This window comes from Hippocampus guttulatus, chromosome 23 (assembly GCF_054856545.1).
Source record: "Hippocampus guttulatus isolate MCC_2025c chromosome 23, RoL_Hgut_1.0, whole genome shotgun sequence".
NCBI classification, from domain to species: domain Eukaryota; kingdom Metazoa; phylum Chordata; class Actinopteri; order Syngnathiformes; family Syngnathidae; genus Hippocampus; species Hippocampus guttulatus.
In genome coordinates, this window is record NC_141283.1 from 1,469,125 (window position 1) to 1,491,177 (window position 22,053).

Genomic DNA, 22,053 nt, shown 5'->3' on the forward strand with positions numbered 1-22,053 from the left:
AAGAAACTTTTGAATGTCCATTTCCCGTGCATTCAGGGTTTTTTTAGGAGGAACCCCCCCCCCCCCCCCCCCCCCCCCAAGCTTTCATAAGTGTGTTACTTGATTACTTCACCTGGAGTCATAACAGGTGTTCGTGCTTGGGAGCCCGGAAATCTCCGACTCAATCGTTGTACCAGAAGAAATTGAGTTTGGTTTGCCAGGTAAGGAAATGGGTGTGTTGTGGGGAGCAGCGTTGAAAACTAGACAGTGACTCATCAGTCTACTTAAATGTGTGTGACCCAGTCAGTCTTCCTTAAGGCAAAACCCCTCCAATGAAGATTAATTGTCTTTATTTTGCAATTGTGCTTTCAGACCCCAAAAAGAGATCGTCTCTTTTTGCAACAGATCGCATGGACTTAGGACTTCACTTGAATTTGCTTCTTGCAAAGAATTGTTTGGGTGGGAGCCAGACTTTTTTTTTTTTTTTAATTTCTTTCATGTCTGACACCGGGCTGCATCAAAACACCTGGCTTGGGAAGCAGGCCCTGTCTGTCTGTCTGGACAGGATGCTTCAATGGGGCCGTCTTCCTTTCCAAAGGATCATGACAATGACCTCATCATGGCTAAGAAAAGCTTCTGTCGAAATATGTCCACCAAAAAAAAAAAAAAGTTTGACATAGTGCTGGGCGATACCTTGATATTGACGACAACCAGAGAAGTCAAGTTATGACCCATTTAACGCCTTTAGCTAGCAACCAATACTTTTAACAAAAGGCTCTGCCGGGTTTGACGATTTTTTTTTCCTGCTCTTTTGTCAATAGTCCTCAACCGTGTCAGATGACGGGCAGCTCTGTCTCTGCAAGCCAAACGCCGAAACTCAGGTTGACTTTTCATTGCTTGCATAATTTGCGCTATTTCAGACATGTGTTGCATGAAACCCCTGTGGCGCTTGCTATTTTCCTCTGCTCCCAAAATGATGATTAAAAAAAAAACGCAAAATTCCTGAATTGCGCCGCTCATGAAATCTTCTTCTGTTCATTGCATCAAAGCAGGACTTTTGTCGGAGGAAGAGAAGCCCGGATGACTAGATGAAGACGAGATAAAAAAAGCCATCATCTCCATTTGTGCCGATGGGCTTCCGTTTACCAGTCGGGATGTGTGTGCGTGTCTCGCTGAGATGCACGCACAGTACAACCGCTGTGGCCTCAGGTAACCTCGCTGACAGCTTCTTGCTCCTGGAAGTTTCTCAAACATGTTGTGTTACGTCGCCAAAGCCAAAACATTTTCTTTGAAACCCCACCCGTGTGGGGATCGGCATAGGAAATGAGGGAACGAATTCCCTCGAAAGTGGTCTGCGAGTGCAGAGAGAGGAAATTGAGGGTGCGCCATTCAAGAATGCAGTACTGCATGCCTATATGATACCGGTTGTTGATCTTTCTGTGTAATGTTTAAAAAGAAAAAAGAACTTCCAGAAGTCAACTGGGTTAATTGATAGCTTTCCAAGGCAGTCTTGAATGAAATTCAAGGCCAATTAAAAGATGACGGCACATACTCGGTGCCTTTGTTACCTAGTATGACATCAGCACATCAAATCTAGAACTAAAAAAGACATTTTGATGGCTTTCATTGAAAATATGGTTTGGGGTTTGCTTTTGTAACATGTAAAACATGTTTGAGTTCACATTGACCTTTGAACTTTTCTCTCATTTCAACGAATGGTATACAAAAGCGTCAGCGATGATCTTCCAGTCGTGCAAAAAAAAAAGTTTCTGCGCTCTGGCTTTTGTCAAGAAGGAAAATGTATTCTCTTGGTTTGAATGTTTTTGCACCACCTCACCCAACTCCTTTGGCTCCTTCCCAGCTGGATTCTGTTGTTACGCTCACGCAGCCACAGACTCTCCGCCGGCGACAACGCCACGACTTCGAAACGAAAAAGCTTAAACGGCGAACCCACACCCTCCGGGGTGTTGAATCCGGAATGGCGGCCGCGTGAACAAATATCCTCCTTGCCACCACACAATGAACGGCTTAAGACAACGATGTGTACCTTAGGGTAAGACGTCATGTTCCCCTGCAAAATAACAAGCTATTATTATGGGAAGTTGAGACGCAGGCTGTTCTTTTTTTTTTTCGTTTGTTTTTATTCCCAGTGGAGCGAAGACAAAAGCGGATCTTTCAAGTGTTCACCCCCCCGGAGGATTCTGCGTGACCAGATGGGACATCCGGTGACTCGCCGATCAAGCACATCTGATAAGGCAAGGTCATGTAAAGTTCACACATCGGACACGTTCCTAAGTCTGCCTCTCCAAGTGATCCAAAACAAGAACTGTAGCAAGACCTCCCTTTATAAAAGCAGATAAAACAGAACGGGTATCTTCAGTAGCGCCTGTAAAGCGCAACATCCTAAAAAGTCTCCCACTTTGGAAAATATGACGGCTTTGCGAGTAATTCTCATTGTGCAGCCGCATTTAATATTGCCGGCCCATTTCTGGGCGCGTACGTGCGCATGGGTGTAAATACGTTGAGGACATAAAGCAGCGGGGGGGCTCCTTTTCAGCAATAATGAGTAGATCGAAGGCCGACTCCGAGCACAATGTTCCTCTGACTTGACTGTCTGGAACACAAGCATATCTGGAGCACCTGAGGACACACACACATGCGCAATACCTCTCGAGAGCAGCGTCAAATCACAACATCACACATACGGAAGCGCTCAAAGTGACACAGGTAGAGGCGACGCGGCGTAGACTCCTCAACCTCAGCTGACCGTCTGGAGTCGCGAGGCCACGATGCACTTGAGGGATATGAAGTGCAGGAGGAAGCAGCAGATTGACAGGCAGTGAAAGGGGAGGGGGGGGGGGGGGTCTTTGACTCTCCTCAGATGAGAAAAAAAAAAAGCAATATGCACAATTTCCCCGAGGTGACCTTTCGAGAGAGCGATGTTCAGACGAGAGGGTTTTGTCATATTCCACAAGGGTGAACGAATTTGATGCGGGGCTGCTCGGTTTATGACATTTATGAATTTGTATGCAGGTCTGAGCACGCTGTATGTGGCAGCCTTTCATAACGCATTGATGAAGTTCTGGCAATTGGAGGAAAAACCTTTAAAAGAAATGACAAAAAAAAATGTTTTGTCAAAAGATTGCCTCCCCCACAAAAAAAAAAAATGTCATTGTAAATGAATGCATCCCATGCACAGTATTTGCGATTGTTCGTCAAAAACTGCTCCCTTAAATTTTTGGATCACAAAAACAAACCAAAACGGAGTAGGAATGTGAGTGAAATGTCCCGAGTTGTGTCCATAAAACATCACGCGCACATTAACGCAACTCCCTCGATGGCGTCATACCGTCTTAATCATTTCTGGCAGAGCAGTGAGAGTGAGCTCGTATTTACACCACTATAAAAATGAAAAACAATCCATCACTTACAAGCAGATAACAGTGTCTTGCCGTGATCGAATTGTCCCATTAAGTTGGATTGATAGTCATGCAGTCCAGTTTTGTTGACGCTACTGGCGTTCTAGTTGTCTCTGTCCCTTAATTGCCTTCGACTTGAAATTCCCTACCACCATCCAATTTCACAGACTTGGTCCCAAATGGGATGGGTGATTGCGTTTGTCATTTTTTTGGTTGTGGTTTTGACTCTTCAGGCCTTTTCACGCTGCACTTGGCTTTTGCGGCGGCGCGCGAGGGCGACAGCCTCCCCAATGCAAATTTGCCGATCGTTGGAAGTGTTTGCCTAAGAACCGGCTAGGAAATAATCTGGGAAAAAGCCTCCTTATTATTTCTATTTCAACAGTCTGTAGAGTGCGTGGCAGCCAAAGACGCTTGTGACTCAATAGATAAGATCTGCATGAGTCGAACTAGGGTGGGGGGTGGGGAGGGGACAAACTCAAAAGGAATCATCACTTTTCAGTCGATACCGAGGGCGATACATATTTGAGGCCACTAGAAGTTTTGTATGATTGACAACGTGGCTTAAACCACCTCTGGCAATTGGGGAGAGTCGTCTCGGAACAATGTTTCGAAGAAGAAAAAAAAAAAAAGCCAACACGCTAGCCAAAGACAAAACCTCTTACCGGGATCGCTCACTCATTCGACATCGTTTCTTTGTACCGGCGTTTTGTTTCTCGAGAACTCATTGGATGACCCGGACGGCCTCCGGTGTTATAAATCAACTTTGGGCTCTACAACTTGCGCCTGGCTCGGACGCTCCGAAAACAATCCAAAGTAATCTAGAGCAAAGGTTTTTGTGGGGCCTGGAAAGGGCGGCTTTTCCACGTAGTGCTAGCCCAGCTTCCAAGCTCCATCGATGGAGGGTTGTTTCAGCAGAAACTCTTCCCGCAACGTTGGCGACATTTCGTTGTCCATTAAACCTGATTGTCCCTTGTGGAGGTGTTGATGCCCCCCCCCCCCACCCCACTACATTTTAACCGGTCGTCCACTTATATAAATGCCTCCCTTCAAATGTATGCCCCCTTTTTCCCACCTCGTAGAAAATGGTTGGTGGTCAACTAACAGCGCCGAGAGAGCATTTTTACCGGTATACCCGGAAAAAAACCACGCAGGCACGGGGAGGTGCAGGAATCGAACCCTGCACCCCTCCCCGTGCCTGCGTGGGTTTTTTCCGGGTACTCCGGTTTCCTCCCACGTTCCAAAAACATGCGCGGCAGGTTAATGCAACACTCTAAATTGTCCCTCAGTGTGAGTGTGAGTGCGGATGCTTGTTCGTCTCTGTGTGAACTGCGATTGGCTGGCAACCGGTTCAGGGTGTCCCCCGCCTACTGCCCGAAGACAGCTGAGGATAAAGCAGATTAGAAAATGGATGAAGGGAGCTGCTTTCAATAAACTCAATGCCTCCTTCAAATCGACGCCGCCATGCGCCACGCGGTGTCTTTTCGCGCAAACGGTGCGGCGGTGTCGACTGGAAGCGAGCGCAGCGCAGGTGGGCGGGAGGAGGGCGGGGGGGCACGGAGCCCACAAGGAGAGCAGCGAGGAAGCGTAAACACTTTTCCGTATCCCAGCGAAGGGTTATTCACAACTGGAAAGAGAGCGGGGTTGCACAGCGGAGCCACGCGTCAGACGCGTCCAAACTTGCGTCATGTGGAGGTGGAGACGGAGGAGGAGGAGGAGGCCAACCTGAATCATCTGGTTCCATTCATGAGTGCCACACAGTGCGTCTGGCTCTCCAATTCCGGTATTGAAGTGAAAAATATAAGTCCGCAAACTGTCGGTGGTTAGTACTCACTTCGTTGTTTGTTTCCTAAAGTGCCCACTGTTCGCTTTTGACAGAGGAGGTCTTGTTATTGAGATCGGTGCCCGGCGACATCTGCACCGGCAGACCGAACTCTCCAGATAAAATAGATCTCTTGGCAACCAGGTCGCCGTGGTAACAGGGGCGCCCATGTGATCCAATGCAATTTGCACCTCCTTTCCTCCTTTCCAGCAGTGTTTGAAGTTTTGTTGTCGTTGTCATAGGTCATAGGTGCTTGTACATGTAATATAATGGTAATCTTAGCTACGTTTCTAAACTTATATGTAAGTGTTAGGCAGTGTTTCTACACTTCATAGATGATGCCTTTTTGCCCTATAGATCATTGTATGCGGTATGTGCACAGTCCTCCCTCACATCTATTATGAAGGAACCCCTTCATTACATTTATTTATTTCATACACTAGGAGCAGTCACGGGTCATTGTGACCCGTGTCATATTGAACAGATTTTGGCCCGTATGAGCAATTGGTAGATGTTATTTCTTTCTTTTTGTTTTTAAAAAAAAATTGTCAGCAAATCAGAAAGGGGGCTTACTTGAGTAGAAGATGGGACGAAAGGGTCGAGAAGAACGTTGAGGGGAAAAAAATGATGTTATACCACCATAGGGTTGTTGTTGTTTTTTTTTTTAACTTGATTTTCTATCGCCAATATCACACAACAGCATTCTCCAAAAAGGCCATTTCTTCAACAACAACCTTCAGTCTTTAGATTGCCCTTTCTCAAGCATTCACAAGCATTTTGTTAATTTTTACCTCTGTTTATGTATTTATAGAACTCCTCCCCCGCCCTCCCAACACGTCCAAAACAAACTGTTGAACTTTCGGCAGGTTACTGAGTGGAGGGCTGCGCAACACGTCAAAGGTCAACTCAAAAGTGTGATCTTTGAAGAAGGGTGGAAACAGACTAGGATTGAACTACTTGCACCGTAGCGAAATTGATTAGAACCAGTCCATCACAAAAACAGTCCCCCCGCCCCCTCCCTCTCTCTGTATAAACTCTGAAATTGGTGGCTTTTTGCCCGCTGTGAAGAGGAACAATCATTTCACAGCTAGTCATCAAACCGTCCATTTGGATCAATCTGATGCTATTTATGAATGTTTAAAATCGATTGTGTTTATCCATCTGGAAATATTTCTTGTCATGTTAACAACATTCTTAATTGTTTTGCTTTTTATTTTTTAAATAAATCATTCTAGCAAGTAGCTGTAGGGATTCAGTCATAAATCGAGCACCCCCTGTCCTGTGATGTCATCGCTCTACAGCTCATGGTCCTACCGGGGCAATGTTTGGTTGCGCTATTATTTCTCCGAGGCCAAACGAAAGCACCTTGGAAAATACTCTTGGACTACCTTTTGGGGTTTTTTTGTTTTAGCTGACCTTAAATACTGCTCAGGACCCGTCAAGGCAATAAACACTTTAGAACCATGAGCAAAAAGCAACATAACAATCTCTTTTCGCAGTGTGTCTGCTCTTTGATCACACAGACATTATCAATCAGCTCCTTTCTTCTTTTTTTAGATCGTAAATTTTTTGTGTTCGCCGTTATTCATTAAGATGAATTGCTAGCATGTGTGGATGTTTATCTTTTCTGTGTGGGGTGGGTGTTATTGTTTTGTCCCCCCCGCCTTTGCCTCCACTTGCCCGGCCTTGACAGGACAAGCCCAATGTCGCAACAACGGGGGGAGCTGAGGAATATCCAGGACGGAGGCGAGGGCGTTTGAAAACCGAACCACCTGGGACCGACGTGAATCAAAAGAGCTCGGTAATCCCTAATCCTCTGTGCGTGCGTGTCATATAACATACACTGTATAAGGATTTGTATTGGGGGTTATGTATTTATTTATTTGTTTGTTTATTTACATCTCGAAGGTTTAATTAACGGCGCTCCACAAATGTGATGAAGGGAACATCAAGCTTTGTGCGCTGCTTTAATGAGGACTCTTTCTAGGTATGCGCATATGTTTATAAATATGGATATACAGTATGTGTATACATACAGTATATTCAAATGTTGGGGGGGTGTTTTTCAACCCCAAAAAATTCTTGAAAAAAATGGCGATACACCTCCAGCAAGTGTTTTCGACACAAAAATATTACAAATTATAATAATTATTTTAAAATTAACAAATGAGTGAATCTGCAGGTGCCAAACCGTGACTATGCGGGGAATTAACTTTATTGTTAAAATGGGTCCGTTTGACCTGTACAATAACAGGGAGTTCAATATATTACAGTGCAGTACATTTATACACTTGTTCCCATTATTTCATGTCACACACACACACACCTCTTACGTAACCTCAATTTGACGCACACAAAGTGAGAAACAAGGAAAACAGCATCACGATGTCGTCGCTCAAAAAAGGTTGAGTGTCCCTCGTTTATTTTATACAAAAAAAAGTTTGTTCAATTACACAGCATGACGTCACGTCATCATCGTTACCCCTCCCTCGTTTCTTCTGTCATCTCGGCGCCCATAGGGACAGCTACCCACCAACCCCCACCGAGGTGTCACAAACATCAGTGTCAGTTCTGTGGCCGGGCCGTTGGAGAACTGAACTTCACGCAGACACCCCAGCATGCCACCCGCAACCCAACATCAACCGAATATAAAATCGACATCGAGATTAGTGGTTCTCAAACTGGGGTCCCCGGACCCCCGGTGATCTGTAAGCTTGGAGTGGCTGCCAATTAATTAGCAATCGGATGTTGTTTAAACAAACAAAAAAAATGGACACGCTTTATGAAAGGACAGTAGTGTCAAAAAAAAAAACAACAACAACATAAGAAACCAGTTCCTCCTCCCTAACCAGGCTTTTGGATCATTAAAAGCTCAGCACTTTGAAACAACATGACACTTTGAATCTGACATCCCTACACATGAAAATGGCCATTTATTGTTGTAAGTGTAAAATGAAAAAGTGCATTGTTCCAGAAATAGTCGTATTTTTCAAGAACAAAATAATAGTTGCGTTTTTTTTATGAGCGAGTAAAGACTTCTTTTTCTGTGAAAAAGAAGTCTTAACTATTGCGAGAATGACATTGTGTTGTACTTGGGAATGTTAAAAAATGTGACTGTGTTCTGTTCAGCTTTGACATTTGAATAAGCTGTGTGACTATCTTGAGGAAAAAAATAAGATGACCATGACTGGTCTTGTTTAGATGACATGAGAATTTTGTTCAAATATGACTTTCTTCACTTGTTCAGCTTTGACTTTAGTACGATCACATCTTGGACAAACACAATTTCATTCTTATAACACTGCAACTGTTTTTGCCTCTCAACAAAAAAAAAAAAAGAGAGGTGGGGCGGGGCGGCATTTGTGATTTTTGTTCCCAAAATGGGCAACGTTTTTATTCACTCCTAAAACTGCTGTGTCAAAAATAACCTCATTTTGGTTAAAAGAAATAAAAAATTGACCACTACTTGGGTCACTTTGATCAAACTTTTTTGGTTGTTTTGTACATAACATTTTTTGTATGACATAACTCCAAAAATGGTGTTACATATATATTTTTTGGACCCAAATTAAGTTATTTTTGAACCAGCAGTTTTCAAAGTGTAGTTTTTTTTTTTTTTGTGGGAGGGTCCCTGTACCCCAAAAGTCTGAGAACCCCTGATTTTGAGGAGTCATCACCTACGTAACGCATGAAAAACACTCCATGCGTGCAAGTAAACACAGTTTTTGTTGTTTGTTTGTTTTTGTTTTTTTAAAAGGCTGCTCCTGGGTTATGCTTGCAGTACCGGACACGCGCTCATGTCCCTCCGGTACTGTTCCAGCCACTTCCTGAGCTCCGAGATCCGGTAGCCCTCCGGCCCCCGGCCCCCCTGGTAGACCACCCTTTGGTCGCGCACGATGTAGAGTCTCTCGAAGTAGGCTCCGTAGGCGGCATTGGACGAGTTGTCCATATTGTCCACCACCACGCTGCTGCCGGGCACCCGTGCCAGCATCAGGCGCGCGGCGCTCAGCCGGTCCTCCAGGCAGCGGTGCTTGAGAATCTGGTAGGGGGCGTCCGAGCTCACCCAGCCGTCGGCCGGGTGCGCCTCCTCGATGTACACCACCACGAAGTCGGCGATGTCGGCGTATTGGCTGACGACGCGCTGGAAGGCGGCCAGGCGCGTCATGAAGGGCGGTCAGGAGCAGCTGCCGAAGTTGAGCACCAGCGGCCGCGTGCCGCGCATGCAGTCCAGGATGCGCAGCGGGCGCCGCTCGGGCACCAGCACCACCTCCGTGTTGGGCGCCGCGCGTCCCAGCCGCGCCGACTTGAGCAGGTCCAGCTTCTGGCCGTACCACACGGCCCGCAAGGACTCCAGCGTGAACATGCGGTTGGAGTCGGATACGCACAGCGGCGGGTCGTCGGCGCTGTGCGGCCGCGCGCCCATCTGGAGCAGCACCTTGCGTCGGATGCACAGGAAGTCCAGGAGCCACAGCGTCACGGCCGCGGCCAGGAAGCGAGGGACCAGCAGCAGGAAGAGAGCGGCGAGCTTCAGAGCCCGCGTCAGCTGCACCCCGCCGGAGTCGTGCATCGTGCGGCGAGAGAAACCGACGGGACGGCACAGGAGATCCGAGCCGGTCGTCAGTCGCCTCGACACATTGGGTACGGAACTCTCCCGACGTGCGCGCTCCCTCTTTTTATAGGGCCGGCACGGTTTGAGTCATCACCGCCCACTCACATGGTGGGGGATTACCTCCTCTCACCTCCTTGCACTACAGTCACCTTCAAACCACCCCACCCCACCCCTTTTGAAGTTGCGTATTCGTTACATTCTGTTCTTTCTCCAGCGGACGATCTGGGAACAAGGGGGGGAAAAAGTTTTTGACGTCAACATCAGCTGGGAACTCCTGAAGCAAGTGTAGGGACCTTTCTCGACGCTAGACGGCGCTGGACCCCCGCACAGCTAAGGAGCGGAGGTGAGTGTAAGCGGGATGCGATTGCGTGGGTGACTCATTCACGGTTTGGACCTCTCATTAAGAAATAGCATGCGTGCCGTTCAATATTCATATTTGTTGGAATTTTAAGAACTTTGATCGAAAAAAGGCGCACTACTAAGCACGTCTTGCAAATGAAATGTATTTATGTAATTGATTTAAAACAAAACAAAAGAATCACTTTGTACAGTAACAATATTCAGTTGAATTGTTAGAGTATTTTGCAATGTTGTAAATAGCAATGTATTACTTGTTAGCAGTGGTTAGTTTTAATCAAATGAATTCATTTTAATTGTATGCGTCTTCCAGGATATTCAATGCAGTTGCTTGTTTAAAAAATATGTTTAGAGTAATTGTCTTAATTTGCACTATTGTTTCAATTTTTGAGCGACGGGGGGGGGGGAATAAAATACAACTTAAAATAATCTATTCATGATTTCATTCATTTTTCCCCCTCTGTTCTATATTCATTTACCTTTTCACTTTTAGACATCTATTCATCGTCCAGACTGTTCTACCGACGTAAATTTTTTTTCCGCTTGCTTTTTTTATATACACAACGTATAGAAGTCTGAAACATAATCACAGTTGTGATGCATCGCTCGCGATCATCATTCCTCCCGTTGCCTGGCCAGACCCCCGCGAAAACCCGCTCACCCCGGCCCTGCCCATATGTTATGTGACGTCACCGCGCTCATCATTCTGCCCTCCGCTCCCACTCGTTTTCTCCCGCCCCCTCCCTCGCTCTGCCACATGTGAGGTGTATGCGTCACCCGTCCGCCTCCTCCTCCGCTGAGCAGATGGAAGCAGAAGTGTGTTTCCATGAGCGCCGGATAAAAGGCTTGTCGAGGAATGTCGCTCGAGAACCACACAAAAAAAATAAAATAAAATTGAGCATGATTGTCGATGTGCGGGGCGGTGTGTCTGATACAGCCACTTGAACATACGCGAAAAACGAAAGATATTCATCGCGGGGGGGGGGGGGGGGTCGTTTTTTTTCATTCGTTGGCTTGACTAATAGCGAAAGTGGAGGAAACCGTGGCGGAATGTTGAGGTTATTGAAGAGCAATTAAGGAAATCAATTCGGCCCTGCGACTTCCCGAGCACCTACTAGAGTACAACAAACCCGTTGAGGGGGCCCCTATTGACCTGTAATCATAAAACATCACCGAAACACAGACGGAGACAAAACAAGTGATGGGGAGTTGCGGCCATGGTGAGCTTTCGAATGGAGGCGTTAGCGCCTCCTGCAGGACGCGTGTGGCACTTTCTGTCTTTCTCGGCGGATGCGGTTTGTTGTTCTTTCAACGACGATCAGCCGCGTGTGAAGCGATGCGGGATTGTTGTCGTTATTATTATTACGATCGACGTGTATCGACGAGTGCTTTGTACGACCAGATATCAAAAATGAAATGATGACAATGTGATGATTGCTCTTGTTTGTCAGTTAGAGTAGGCTTATTATTTTGTGTTGACATGTGTAGACGTGTTTAGCTTCTTTTTTTTTATTCTATACATTTCTCTCTCTGTCTCTCTTTCTTTAAATGGATAGAACAAAATATACTTACATACACACAGTACATATGAAAAGAATGGATAGATACTCTGTATAGTTTTTGTGACATCGGATTTATTTTGTACTCCTTTAAACTATATATATATATATATATATATATATATATATATATATATATATTGCTTTTATACCTATAGTAAAAGGCAGTGACGATTAAAAGTAAACGTATAAAATAGACTCACCGGCACACCCATTCTCCGAGGCAACCCGAATATTCGAAACGGCTGTCGTTTTGCTGCTCAACATCACCGCACACCCTCCCAAGCACAACCGTAAACACCACACAATAAAGTCACGTTTCAGAGCGCGTCACTCATAATCCTTATCCAAAGATGTAAAACACGATGAATGAACAATATAGTAAAACATTTTACGACGCCCCGTACAATTGAAACACACACACACACAAAAAGCTATTATTAAAAGTTGATTGTTTCTCCATGAACCTCCAGTTCGTTGGCCATGTTCGGGCCCTGACTTACTTTCCTCATAAGTTGACTGGACGAGCAGAGCATTGTGAACTCACACTTGGCTTTTTTTCTTTTCTTCTTCTTCCTTTTTTTTTTTCTCTCTTTTGTATAAACTGTTGGAGGACTTCTTTCATGAGATGCAGGCTAGATGTTGGCAAGAGACCTCGGTTCATGCGAGGACATCCCAGAATAGGAAAAGCAGGCTGGAAAGAGCCTGCAGCAAAGTACAAAAGTGTGGCAGGGATCCAGCTGAAGCCATTAGTTGTATGACTGTCTTGTCATTAACTACTACACGTGTTGAAGGTGGCGCTCGCGCACACACAAACACACTTAAGCACACAGTGTGTGTGTGTGTGTGTGTGTGTGTGTGTGTGTGTGTGTGTGTGTGTGTGTGTGTGTGTGTGTGTGTGTGTGTGTGTGTGTGTGTGTGTGTGTGTGTCATACTGTGCCGTGATAGCCGGGTGAGTCGAGACTTCAACTTGTTCCTATTCAAGGCCTGTATGCTCGCCAGGCGGCGTTTGAGTGGGTTCGTAGTTGCTAGGCAACCGTCACATACTCCCCTCTCGGCCTAATCCTTCTGGACCGCCGTGGCTGCTGGGTACGCATCACTTTGGCGAAGGACAGGGGCCGCACGCGCGACCCCTGTCCTTCGCCCCAAACCGGCCGGCGAACGGGCGCCGCGGCCACGATGCGTGTCATCCAACTCGGCAACACCTCCGCGTCGTAGGTTGCGTGAAGTTGGCGTCCTGAATAGCGGTCGGTGTTCAGGCGGAGGCGTATTTGCCGGCGGAATACGGCACTCAAGAAATGAGAAGTCCTTACGCAGTCCTTTGTGGGGGTCGGAGGTTTCCCAGTTTGAGGGAACGCGGCATCACTTTTTGTTGTTTTGATGTCACGTTTTGACATCACGGGTCCTCGATTGTTGTTTGGTTCCACTTTTCCGAGTGGGGAGGGGGGGTTGCATCATCCAGTTACTCGTGTTCTTAACTGCAGCATTCCTGACATTTACAATGGCTGCTACTTTTGTTGTGCGGTGTCAGGTTTTGGCATTTCGGGGTCCGTCGCTTTTTAAATTTCACCTCAAGTGACTTTCCGTTTTGCTTTGCCAAGCGGGGGTTTGGAAACGTCCCCATTTTGTTCACTCCGACTCTTGGCCTTGGATGTCATTCACTTATTCTCTTTGTATTTACATCGTGCGCGACCAAATGTATTCATTTTTTTTTTTTTTTGTCAAAGCTAACGCCACCTCGCTAGTGCGAGTTCAAACAGAGGGTGATGTGTATTAACACACAAGAGAGTGAGCAGCTTTCCCACATGGGGGGGGGGGGGGGGTGTTGAAGGGAACGGGGCGTGTCGGAGGGTGATGAACGGTTAAAGTGTTCCTCTGTACTGCTTCACGGGTTGACTCATGCTCTCAAAGTTGACATCAACAGCTCGAAAAGATCAACCATGTTTTACCCTTCGCGGCGGGAGTGAGAAGGTCCGGGTGTTGCTCAAAAGCGCCCGACGGGGTTGGTGGCATGGGTTGGAGGGGGGTTTTGGAACGCCGAGGGGCAAGACGTGCGCAATCTGAGATGTTATCGCAGTCAAAAATTCCGGCCTCGACTCGCAATGACGCACACTCTGACCGATGACATTTTCGAGCGAATCCGTTTACCCAAAGTGTGGCGCAAGAACGGGCTATTTTATCACCTGAGGTTCACCCGCGCAATTCAACGAGTCGACCTTGACCGTACATCACCAGATTAACCCTTCCAAGCACCCTGTAACCTGATAACAGGATGAGATGTCCACTGGAGTGACGGCCGTCCCTGAAGGGGTTAACCTTGAAGTAGCTGCGAAGAAGCGTTTGACCGTGTTTGTGAACGACACTTAAACATGCTATGGAAGAGCAATAAAAAACGGACAGAGTGCGCCCACGGCAGCATTTTTCCCAACGTTATTCAAGATAAGCTACTTGAAAGTGAATCATTAGTTCAAAGGGAACCTCGTCCAACCGGGTCGAGCGTGACACGCCGACCTTGGAAGGATTCGCGAAGCGTCGATGAAACACGTTTCGGACATCGTGACGGTTTTGCGATGCGGCTACATCACTTTTCCGAATTGGGAGACCCAAAATTTCCCGGCTTTCCTGAACGCAGCATCGCTTCGATGAACAACGGGTGCTGCCTTTGAGTGACAGCAACCCACGCGCACACTAGGCCCCGCCTCTTAAAGGCACGCGGCAACAATAAACGTGGCTTCACGCTGTGTTACATTTCGGAACATTTTGTACGTGATAGTCTTCCAACTTCAATAGCGAGAGCCTTTTTCTGAGTGGTAAAAAGTAAGAAATACGTTTGAATCGGTAAACATTGGCAGGAACGTTCATCTTGGTGGACTTCGCCGAGATGACAGGCCGTGTCATTAGCGGCGACGTGCAAAATGGCATGTTTGCGTTCAAGGCGGCGGAAGTAACGCGTGTTTTTATCAGCCTCTTGAGTAATTACGAGCACGTGGAGACACATTCTGCTGGAGCTCTGTCAGCGCGTGCTCGGAACATGCGAGGACACACACGCACTCACGTCTACTTGGGACTCGCCAAAGTGGCGCTTTCACACTCGGCCGTCACGCGTGATGTGACCCGCACCTTGTTGTTGTACTGTTTTGCTCACTTTGTGTTCCTTCAAACGGACCCGGTGACGTCGTCTCGTCAAACAGAAAGCGACGCGCTGGTTGTTTGTGTGCTACCGAGGGTCAAACGTCCAAGCAGATAAGAATCAATCAGCTTCCAATCCTGTGCGATAAAAAGTCTTGTTTTCGATTTGTTTAAACAGCGAAATTGTGTCAACATGATGAGTCGCAAGAATGAATGTCGGCAAAGTCCCAGTTTCACATTCTTACGTCGGACTCGTCTACAAGGCGCTGGCGGCCTGGCCAGTAGGGGGCGCTCGGGCACCACTCGCCAGGAAGACTCGGCGGGGAAAAAAAAAATTAACGAAAAAAAATTGGAATACAGTTAATGATGAGCGTCCTCACACACGTTTCTAGGCGCTGCTGAATGACTTTTGGAAAGTTTGAGGTGAATATCCTCCCCATCGTGTGATTCCGGCGTCACACGTCGACACGACACCCCAAATCCGTTTGGCGGCGTTTTAGGACGGAAGTGCACACGATGTCGTCTGACCTCAAACGCACTGTGTTATTTGTGTCAGTGCGTTTGTGACTCTGTGCACGTGCACGCACTGCCGCCCCCCCCCAACAGAGGCAGCTGCGACTTCCACAGTCCTGCCGTCATTAGTCCTGCTTTGTGTGCGCGCCCCCGTTTTGCTCCCCGCGTATCGGCAAATCCAGCGCGCATATTTTCTTTGCGTGTTGACGTTACGCAAGCGTTATCAACCGGTTAGTGGAGGCATCTGATGAAGGGAAGGGATGGGAGGGGGGGGGGGCTCCTCCAAGTTGCAAAAGGCGTGCCCTTACGATCAGATTAGGACAAACAATTTTTTTTTTTTTGCGGGAAATGGAGAAAAATTGTTCCTGATTTGGTTGTTGCACCTCTATTAGGATGTAGAAAGCCAAATCTATTTTTTAATTGAATATTCAGGGTGCCATGAAAAGTGCTTTACGCACACGTAGTGTTTTTGTTTTGGCTGTGTGAAGCACATTGAGTTGCCTTGAGTCTGAAATGGTCTTCATAAAGTTGCCTTTCCTTGCCTTTAGAGTGCCTCGTCGTTGGCCCCGAGTGCGCCTCTGTCTGTCACAGAGAGACGGTGGAAATATACTTTGCTACTAAAGCGCGTGTGGGCTCGCTTGTCAAATTTGGAATTTAACAACGCCGTATTACACGGTGTCGATTTACAGGGCCTTTAAGGTTAGCGTTGGACGCTTTAGGGAAACGGTTTGGCTTAGGTGTAGATTTATGGCCACCACCTGTGCGGTTAAGGTTATGTTTCCACTTAGTCCTCCACCTGCGTCTGGTGTGTGTGTGTGTGTTAATGTGTAATTCTTTTCCAGCTGTGAGCAGCAGGTGCTTTCGAAGTGTGACTCATGCGATGAGCACGCGCGCCTTTGCAACACTTCTTTGTCCTGCCGCCGTCATGTTTACGAGAGCGCCGTGTCCTAGTTTTCGGAAGTGGGGTTGGGTGGGTGAGGGGTGGGGGGGAGGGCAGGGGGGGGCGTTTTCCCTTGTTGCGCCACTTGACCCAGTGTTTGTGTACCTCCTGGTTTGAAACCCCCAGGCTCGTTTGACCCACCGCAGGCGGGCAGGCGGGGGGGCAGCCCATCTTCCCGCGTCAGATGAGCAGGAGCCTCCCTCGGTCATAAAAATCTCCTTCCAAGTCGTTGAGTGGAAGCGGGATATTGGATCTTCGTCAGCTCTTTCTCGTAGTCGTCCTTTGAGACGTTTCCACGAATGCTGTCCTTGGGGCTCGGCGATCGTGTGTCGCTCCAGGCACTCACTGCACGATTGCTTGGTTCCCATCGTTCAAAGCACAAAGATGGGCCCGCAGGCTTCCACTGTACCATTCGGTCAAATCTACGACCGCAAGCTTTCTGTACTTGTGTGACTGCCCAAGAAATACAATTCAGCACTTGCTTGGACGTCGGCCATGGAGCAAACGTGCCCTTCCTTCCTTCCTTCCTTCCTCAATGTTTTCGTTTTTTGCTCCCCGATCTCCTTTCTTTGCCCTGCCCGTGTCCTGTCCTCTTGTCCACTCTCTCCTTTTCATATCCTGTCCTCGGCTCACCTTCCCGCCTCCCCTCTTTCCCCGCCTCTTGGCGCACCAAACACTCGCATAACTCACCGACACGCCCGCCTTTGGTTCGGCATGAGCGCTGAAGCTATGCGAACCATTTTCTCGCGGGATCCGTCTCATGAATTATTCGCAAACGCTGGCAATTGCGGCCGCGCTAACGGACGGGCGGTAACTGTACAGCAGTTGTTTTTTTTTAATTGTGACAAGAGTCAAGATATTAAGTTTATTGACTGAAGCCTCTCGCTTGTGTTGACGTGAAACTAACAAAGGCAAATTGAGAACACATGACTCACCGACGTTTTTTGTGCTTTATTGAACTTAGGCATTTGTTCTTTACGGCATCCTTTGTCGGGAAAGCACGAAAGGATACTGCGGGGATGACAACAGAGCTTGCCCATATTTGGCAGTGGTTGCTAAGTGACCAAACGGGAAGTGACCCGGTGCCTTTTTTTTTTTTTTTTTTTTTTGCCAGTTTGGACATAAAGTAGGCCGCCGCTCAGCAAATACGTATTCGTCAGTGTTGCAACGGAGTGAGGAGGAGGAGGAGGAAGGCAAAATGTGGTATAAGCATGTTTGCTAATGCTATAGTTAATGTTAGACTAATATTTATAATGTAATAAAGTAAAATCACATGCTTTTTTTTCCCCAACTGGTAACATACCCCGTTGCATCCAAAGCAGTGAGTCAACATTTGCTTTGTGTCCCAGAGCTCAGCACGCCGCCTTTATCAATTTTTTTTTTTCTCTGTACAAGTTAAAAATCCACCTAAATCTTTCGCTGTCGCCACTCTAAAAGCACGGCGTCACCCCCTCTCCGATTGGATGCGGCGTCTGTCATCAATTGCCGCTCCGCGCCGGAACTGAACGTTTTTCAAATCTGGTCGGCAGCTGCCACGACCGCGCCGTTGTGTCACGGCAGCACGCGCGCATTGAACCGGTCGCCCAACGGCGCACCACCGCGCTAAGCTAATGCAAAGAGCAAATCCCTGAATTGTGATTCAAAATGCCACTTTCGTACTTTTACAACAAACCGGACTTACAGTAATACCCAATAATCTCCCCGGAGTTGAGTTATTTCCCTCAGCCATGCTGTATATGTCTAAATATTTGCATCCCGGGAACTTATCCGAGATGTATAAGGCATGTTTCCGTGCTAGCGGATCAAAAATAAACGTAATCGGCTTGTGTTCGGATTGCCCATTGATCTAAACTTGTTCCAGTTACTGACTCCATTAAACGGTTTCACGCTCCTTACAATCTTAGAGCATCAATCATGTTTTATTATCGCCGCGAACTATCTTGAAGGGTAGATTTCAATCAGTTAAAATAAATAGCAAAACCGCTTTTCTACCCTTTCGTTGTCGCCGTCACTGTTAACGCAATGCGCAACGTTAGAGCGAGCCGCATTGTTGTGTTTGCACCTCACGACCCCACCGGGGGGCCAATCGCATGCTGGAGTGTTTAATGAGATGCATTTGGACTAATCCGAAAAGAAACCGAGTGGCATTTTCCACTCAAACGTTTGCTTTGTGACTAATTGCAATTACAATGCGCTACGCGGCTTTCCGTTCGGGCTCCTGAGTCAAGCCACTCGGCCGTTTTTCTTGGGAAAGAGAGACGTTGAGGCCGGCCCCGGTGGTTCTGGTCCACGCTGTCGGTCCAGATGTACGAGCACTGATTACAAATAGACACGGATGAGTGTCTCGAAAAGGGTGTTCCCATTTACTGTCGACTTTTTGTCTCCCCCAATGACACCCTTGGGTGTTGTAAATTATAAACAGAGTAGGGAGAGGGACGGATGGAAGGATAAGTGAGTGGCCATTAATGACTGGATAAGAATGATAAATGATGAAGTGATGGCTGCATAGAGGGCTAAATGGATGTTGGATAATAGACGGACGGACGGATGACCGGATCGGCCATCCGATCTTTATTTATAGATATGGAACGGATGACGTTAACGCCATTATCGTCCATTTTGCGTTTGCTTTCAAACGCGACCTTCTTTCTTTCCTAATGAGGCCCTTTTTTTTTTTCCACTCGTCGAAAACATTCGCGTGGACTAATCAAAATTCGGTGTAGTCATGCAGCGTTTGGACGACGGGCGCCTGGGTTGTAGCAGCCCGGCGGGGATGGCGGCTCGTCGAGGGCGGCGTCACGCAAAGAAGCCCAAGAGAAACGAATTTGCTCAAAGTCATTGAGTGTTGCTATTTGTCGTGGGGCCGCGCCAGCTCTCCAGATGGATGCTAACAATTAGGCTTAATAAGGCCCCTGCGTTTGTTCTCATGACCCCACAATGGCATCAGCGGGGAGATACTTCATCCCAAACTCCAGCGACAGTTGGAACCCCTTTTTGCCACAAAAGACTTAAGTAGGGCAGCTTTTTTTTTTTTTTTTCATTTGGAGCGTTTACAACTGTTTTCTGACATCCAGAGAATACCAGCACGGGGGGTTCTGTGATGCTAGCCTGCTGTGTCCAACCTTTTGTACAAGCTGGAACACTTGCTTGGGTGACCTGTTTACTCTTCGCTACCATAACTATCGGGTAGGCGGGGCGGGCGTTGGAGACCTGACGTGAACTTTACCGTCAGCAAACTGTGTTAGTGTGTGAATGAAAACTGGTTGTGATCATGTGCTCACGCTTGAGTAAAATGACAAGACCTGATTCGACTGCTTGACTTGAGTTGATTTAAAAAAATAAAAAATAAAAGCTAAATCAAAAACTAAAACTAAAAAGAACATTTTCGAAAAATAACTCTTAAAACTGACTAAAAACTAACTGAAAATCAATTTTAATTAATTTATTATTATTGTGATTATATATATATATATATATATATATATATTATTTTTTTTTTAACGGCTTTTGAAAGTTAGCGTGCCCCGTGAACGTCAACATGTCCAAGGTTTCAAAAAAAAAAGCTGATTTCCACACTTGATAAAGTATCTCTATGGTTTCATGGATAAACCGTTGAACATCCCCACCAACTAGCACTATTATGCAACCGTCCAGAGCCCCTTGGAGGCAATGTTTGTAGCCATTATTCTGGCCAACAACCACCGCATTCCCCATATGTCAAATTCAATGCTTTGCAAGCCATGAGAACGACATTGTTTGTTTGTTGTGGACAAAAAAAAGTTGGCCTTCCGCCCCGTCAATTACAAAGTAGGCTGGTGTTGTTGGACAAACACGGCTATGACGCCGGGGTCGGACCGCACTCCCCATCCATGGGAATGACGGACCGCATTAATGCAAATATAGCGGCCTTGCGGAATTGAGCGTCGCGGCGAAGCCGACAACACAACCGGCCGATCTGATAGGTTACGCAATTAATTGGGCCCCGACTATTATTTTGATGTCAAGGGGAGGTCGGCGTCAAACGGAGGGTTTGAAGCTACGCCGGCGCAAAGACAAAAGCTTGCGGATACAAGGCTTCTTTTGTAAAGGAAACCGAATGTCCTCCTGAGCCTGGGGGCTCACCGGGGTGGATTGACGCCCAATTGAATGGGTCTCTCGCAAGGCGTACTGCTACCTGGTGTTCGGCTACTAAGGCAGCGGCCTCCACACATTGCAATTTTGAAACAGTTCGGAACGTGGTCCACACAGACACAGACACACACACACACACACACACCCGCACCACACGTTGCTGTGTAAGCAGCAGAGGTAAAAGGTCATGCCGCATAGGCGGCTAAGACTGTGCATGTTGAGCATAAATCCCTAATCTAGTACGGAGACATACAGAATGTACACGGTCACTTATTAAGCGCGACTTACCCAGTTTGCATAACTCAACACATCAAGCGGTGAGACCTCCGTTAAGATGTCCTCAAATAAGCTCAAACAACAACACGACTTTTGTTCAAGTGTTTTTTTTTTTGTTGTTTTTTTTTTTCTAACCAGCCAACACTTGAGCCAGGTCACCAGCGAACACACACACACAGATACACACATGGCTTGAGGTGACTTTTGTGTGCCTGACTTAAACTGCCCTTTTTTTTCTTTTTTTGTTTATTTTTTTGTTAGTGCTGTCCTTGAGACGTGGTCGTCTTCTCCCCCTCGATGTCTGTTGTCGTCTCTGTCTCCGTTGATTTTTGTCATCATCTGGTGAAGGGGTCGATTCTCTTTGTCTCCTCTGTGGTTGTTCGATCTATGTCCTCTTGGTTGGTCTTCAAGTCATTTGTCTCGCCGCTCACTCAACTCTGATGCCAAACATCGCCGTGGTCATCAATCCTGTCCTATGCTCGTTTTCACTTCAAAAAAAAAAAAGTGTGGTTGCACTTGCCTGCAGTGCATGCGAAATACTTAATGAGCATGAGCTCAGTTGGTACTCAGTATGCGTGCGAAATCTCTATAGGGAGTTCCTATGGAGGCTATCAAAAGGCTTTCTCCATATCTGTAAATTGCATGGACAGCTGCCCTTGCCGCTCTGTCCGTTGCTCATTAACCCTTTCAGGGACAGCGGTTAGTACAGTGGACAGCCTATCATGTTATCAGGTTACAGGTTATCATTATTGGTGCATGAAAGGGTTAATGTCCTTCTGGTCTCAGCATCCGCTGTTCTTTCTGAATCCTTGCTTGCTGCTGACCTATTGTATCTCAAGGGCATCTGATGATGACTTGACCTTGTGTTATTAGTATGAACAATGGTGCACAGTCTCTCAAGGTTCCCTTCTTCGGTAGTCTCCAAATTCATTCTTGAGCTCAATCGTCTGCTATCGTCTTGGCTTCCCACGCAAAGACTGGTTGTAACAGCTCTGGTCTGTCTTGAATAATTCTGCATTCAGGCCTGATATTCAATCTTGCGAGATCTATCGTTTCAACATTTCCTCGAGACCAATTCCTATGTGGGCGGGGTTTGGCGCCGCCTTGTGGCATGTTGGAGCACTACAGAACGAGCACAAATTGGGGGAAGTGTATTCTGAAACGAAACCGCGTAATAGGCGGGGCATTCCCGCTTCAGGTGATCTTTGTCTGCAAAATATCATCTTTAATACCACTTTTTGTACATTGATACCCGCGTCATCGCGCCTTTTCCAACATAACATCCTTCGCTGACTAATATTCTCCCGTCTGCTCGCTCATCT

At 46.9% G+C, this 22,053-nt stretch overlaps 1 protein-coding gene and 1 long non-coding RNA gene across 3 annotated transcripts; one reads left to right on the plus strand and one right to left on the minus strand.

Moving 5' to 3' along the window:
- The first annotated feature begins 462 nt into the window (after positions 1-462).
- On the plus strand, positions 463-2,283 carry LOC147185629 (uncharacterized). 2 transcript variants are annotated; one of them, XR_015099428.1, is made up of 4 exons: positions 463-860; positions 1,029-1,188; positions 1,841-2,032; positions 2,130-2,283. It is a non-coding gene; the product is annotated as an uncharacterized LOC147185629 (long non-coding RNA). The 2 variants fall into 2 exon arrangements; XR_015099429.1 differs by having other exon boundaries at positions 1,032-1,188.
- A 5,131-nt stretch (positions 2,284-7,414) lies between these two features.
- LOC147185630 (thyroxine 5-deiodinase-like) lies at positions 7,415-9,896 on the minus strand. Its single transcript, XM_086104512.1, has one exon. It carries the CDS (start codon positions 9,782-9,784, stop codon positions 8,987-8,989), a length of 798 nt encoding a protein of 265 aa, XP_085960638.1. The 5' UTR covers positions 9,785-9,896; the 3' UTR covers positions 7,415-8,986.
- Positions 9,897-22,053: the final 12,157 nt, after the last annotated feature.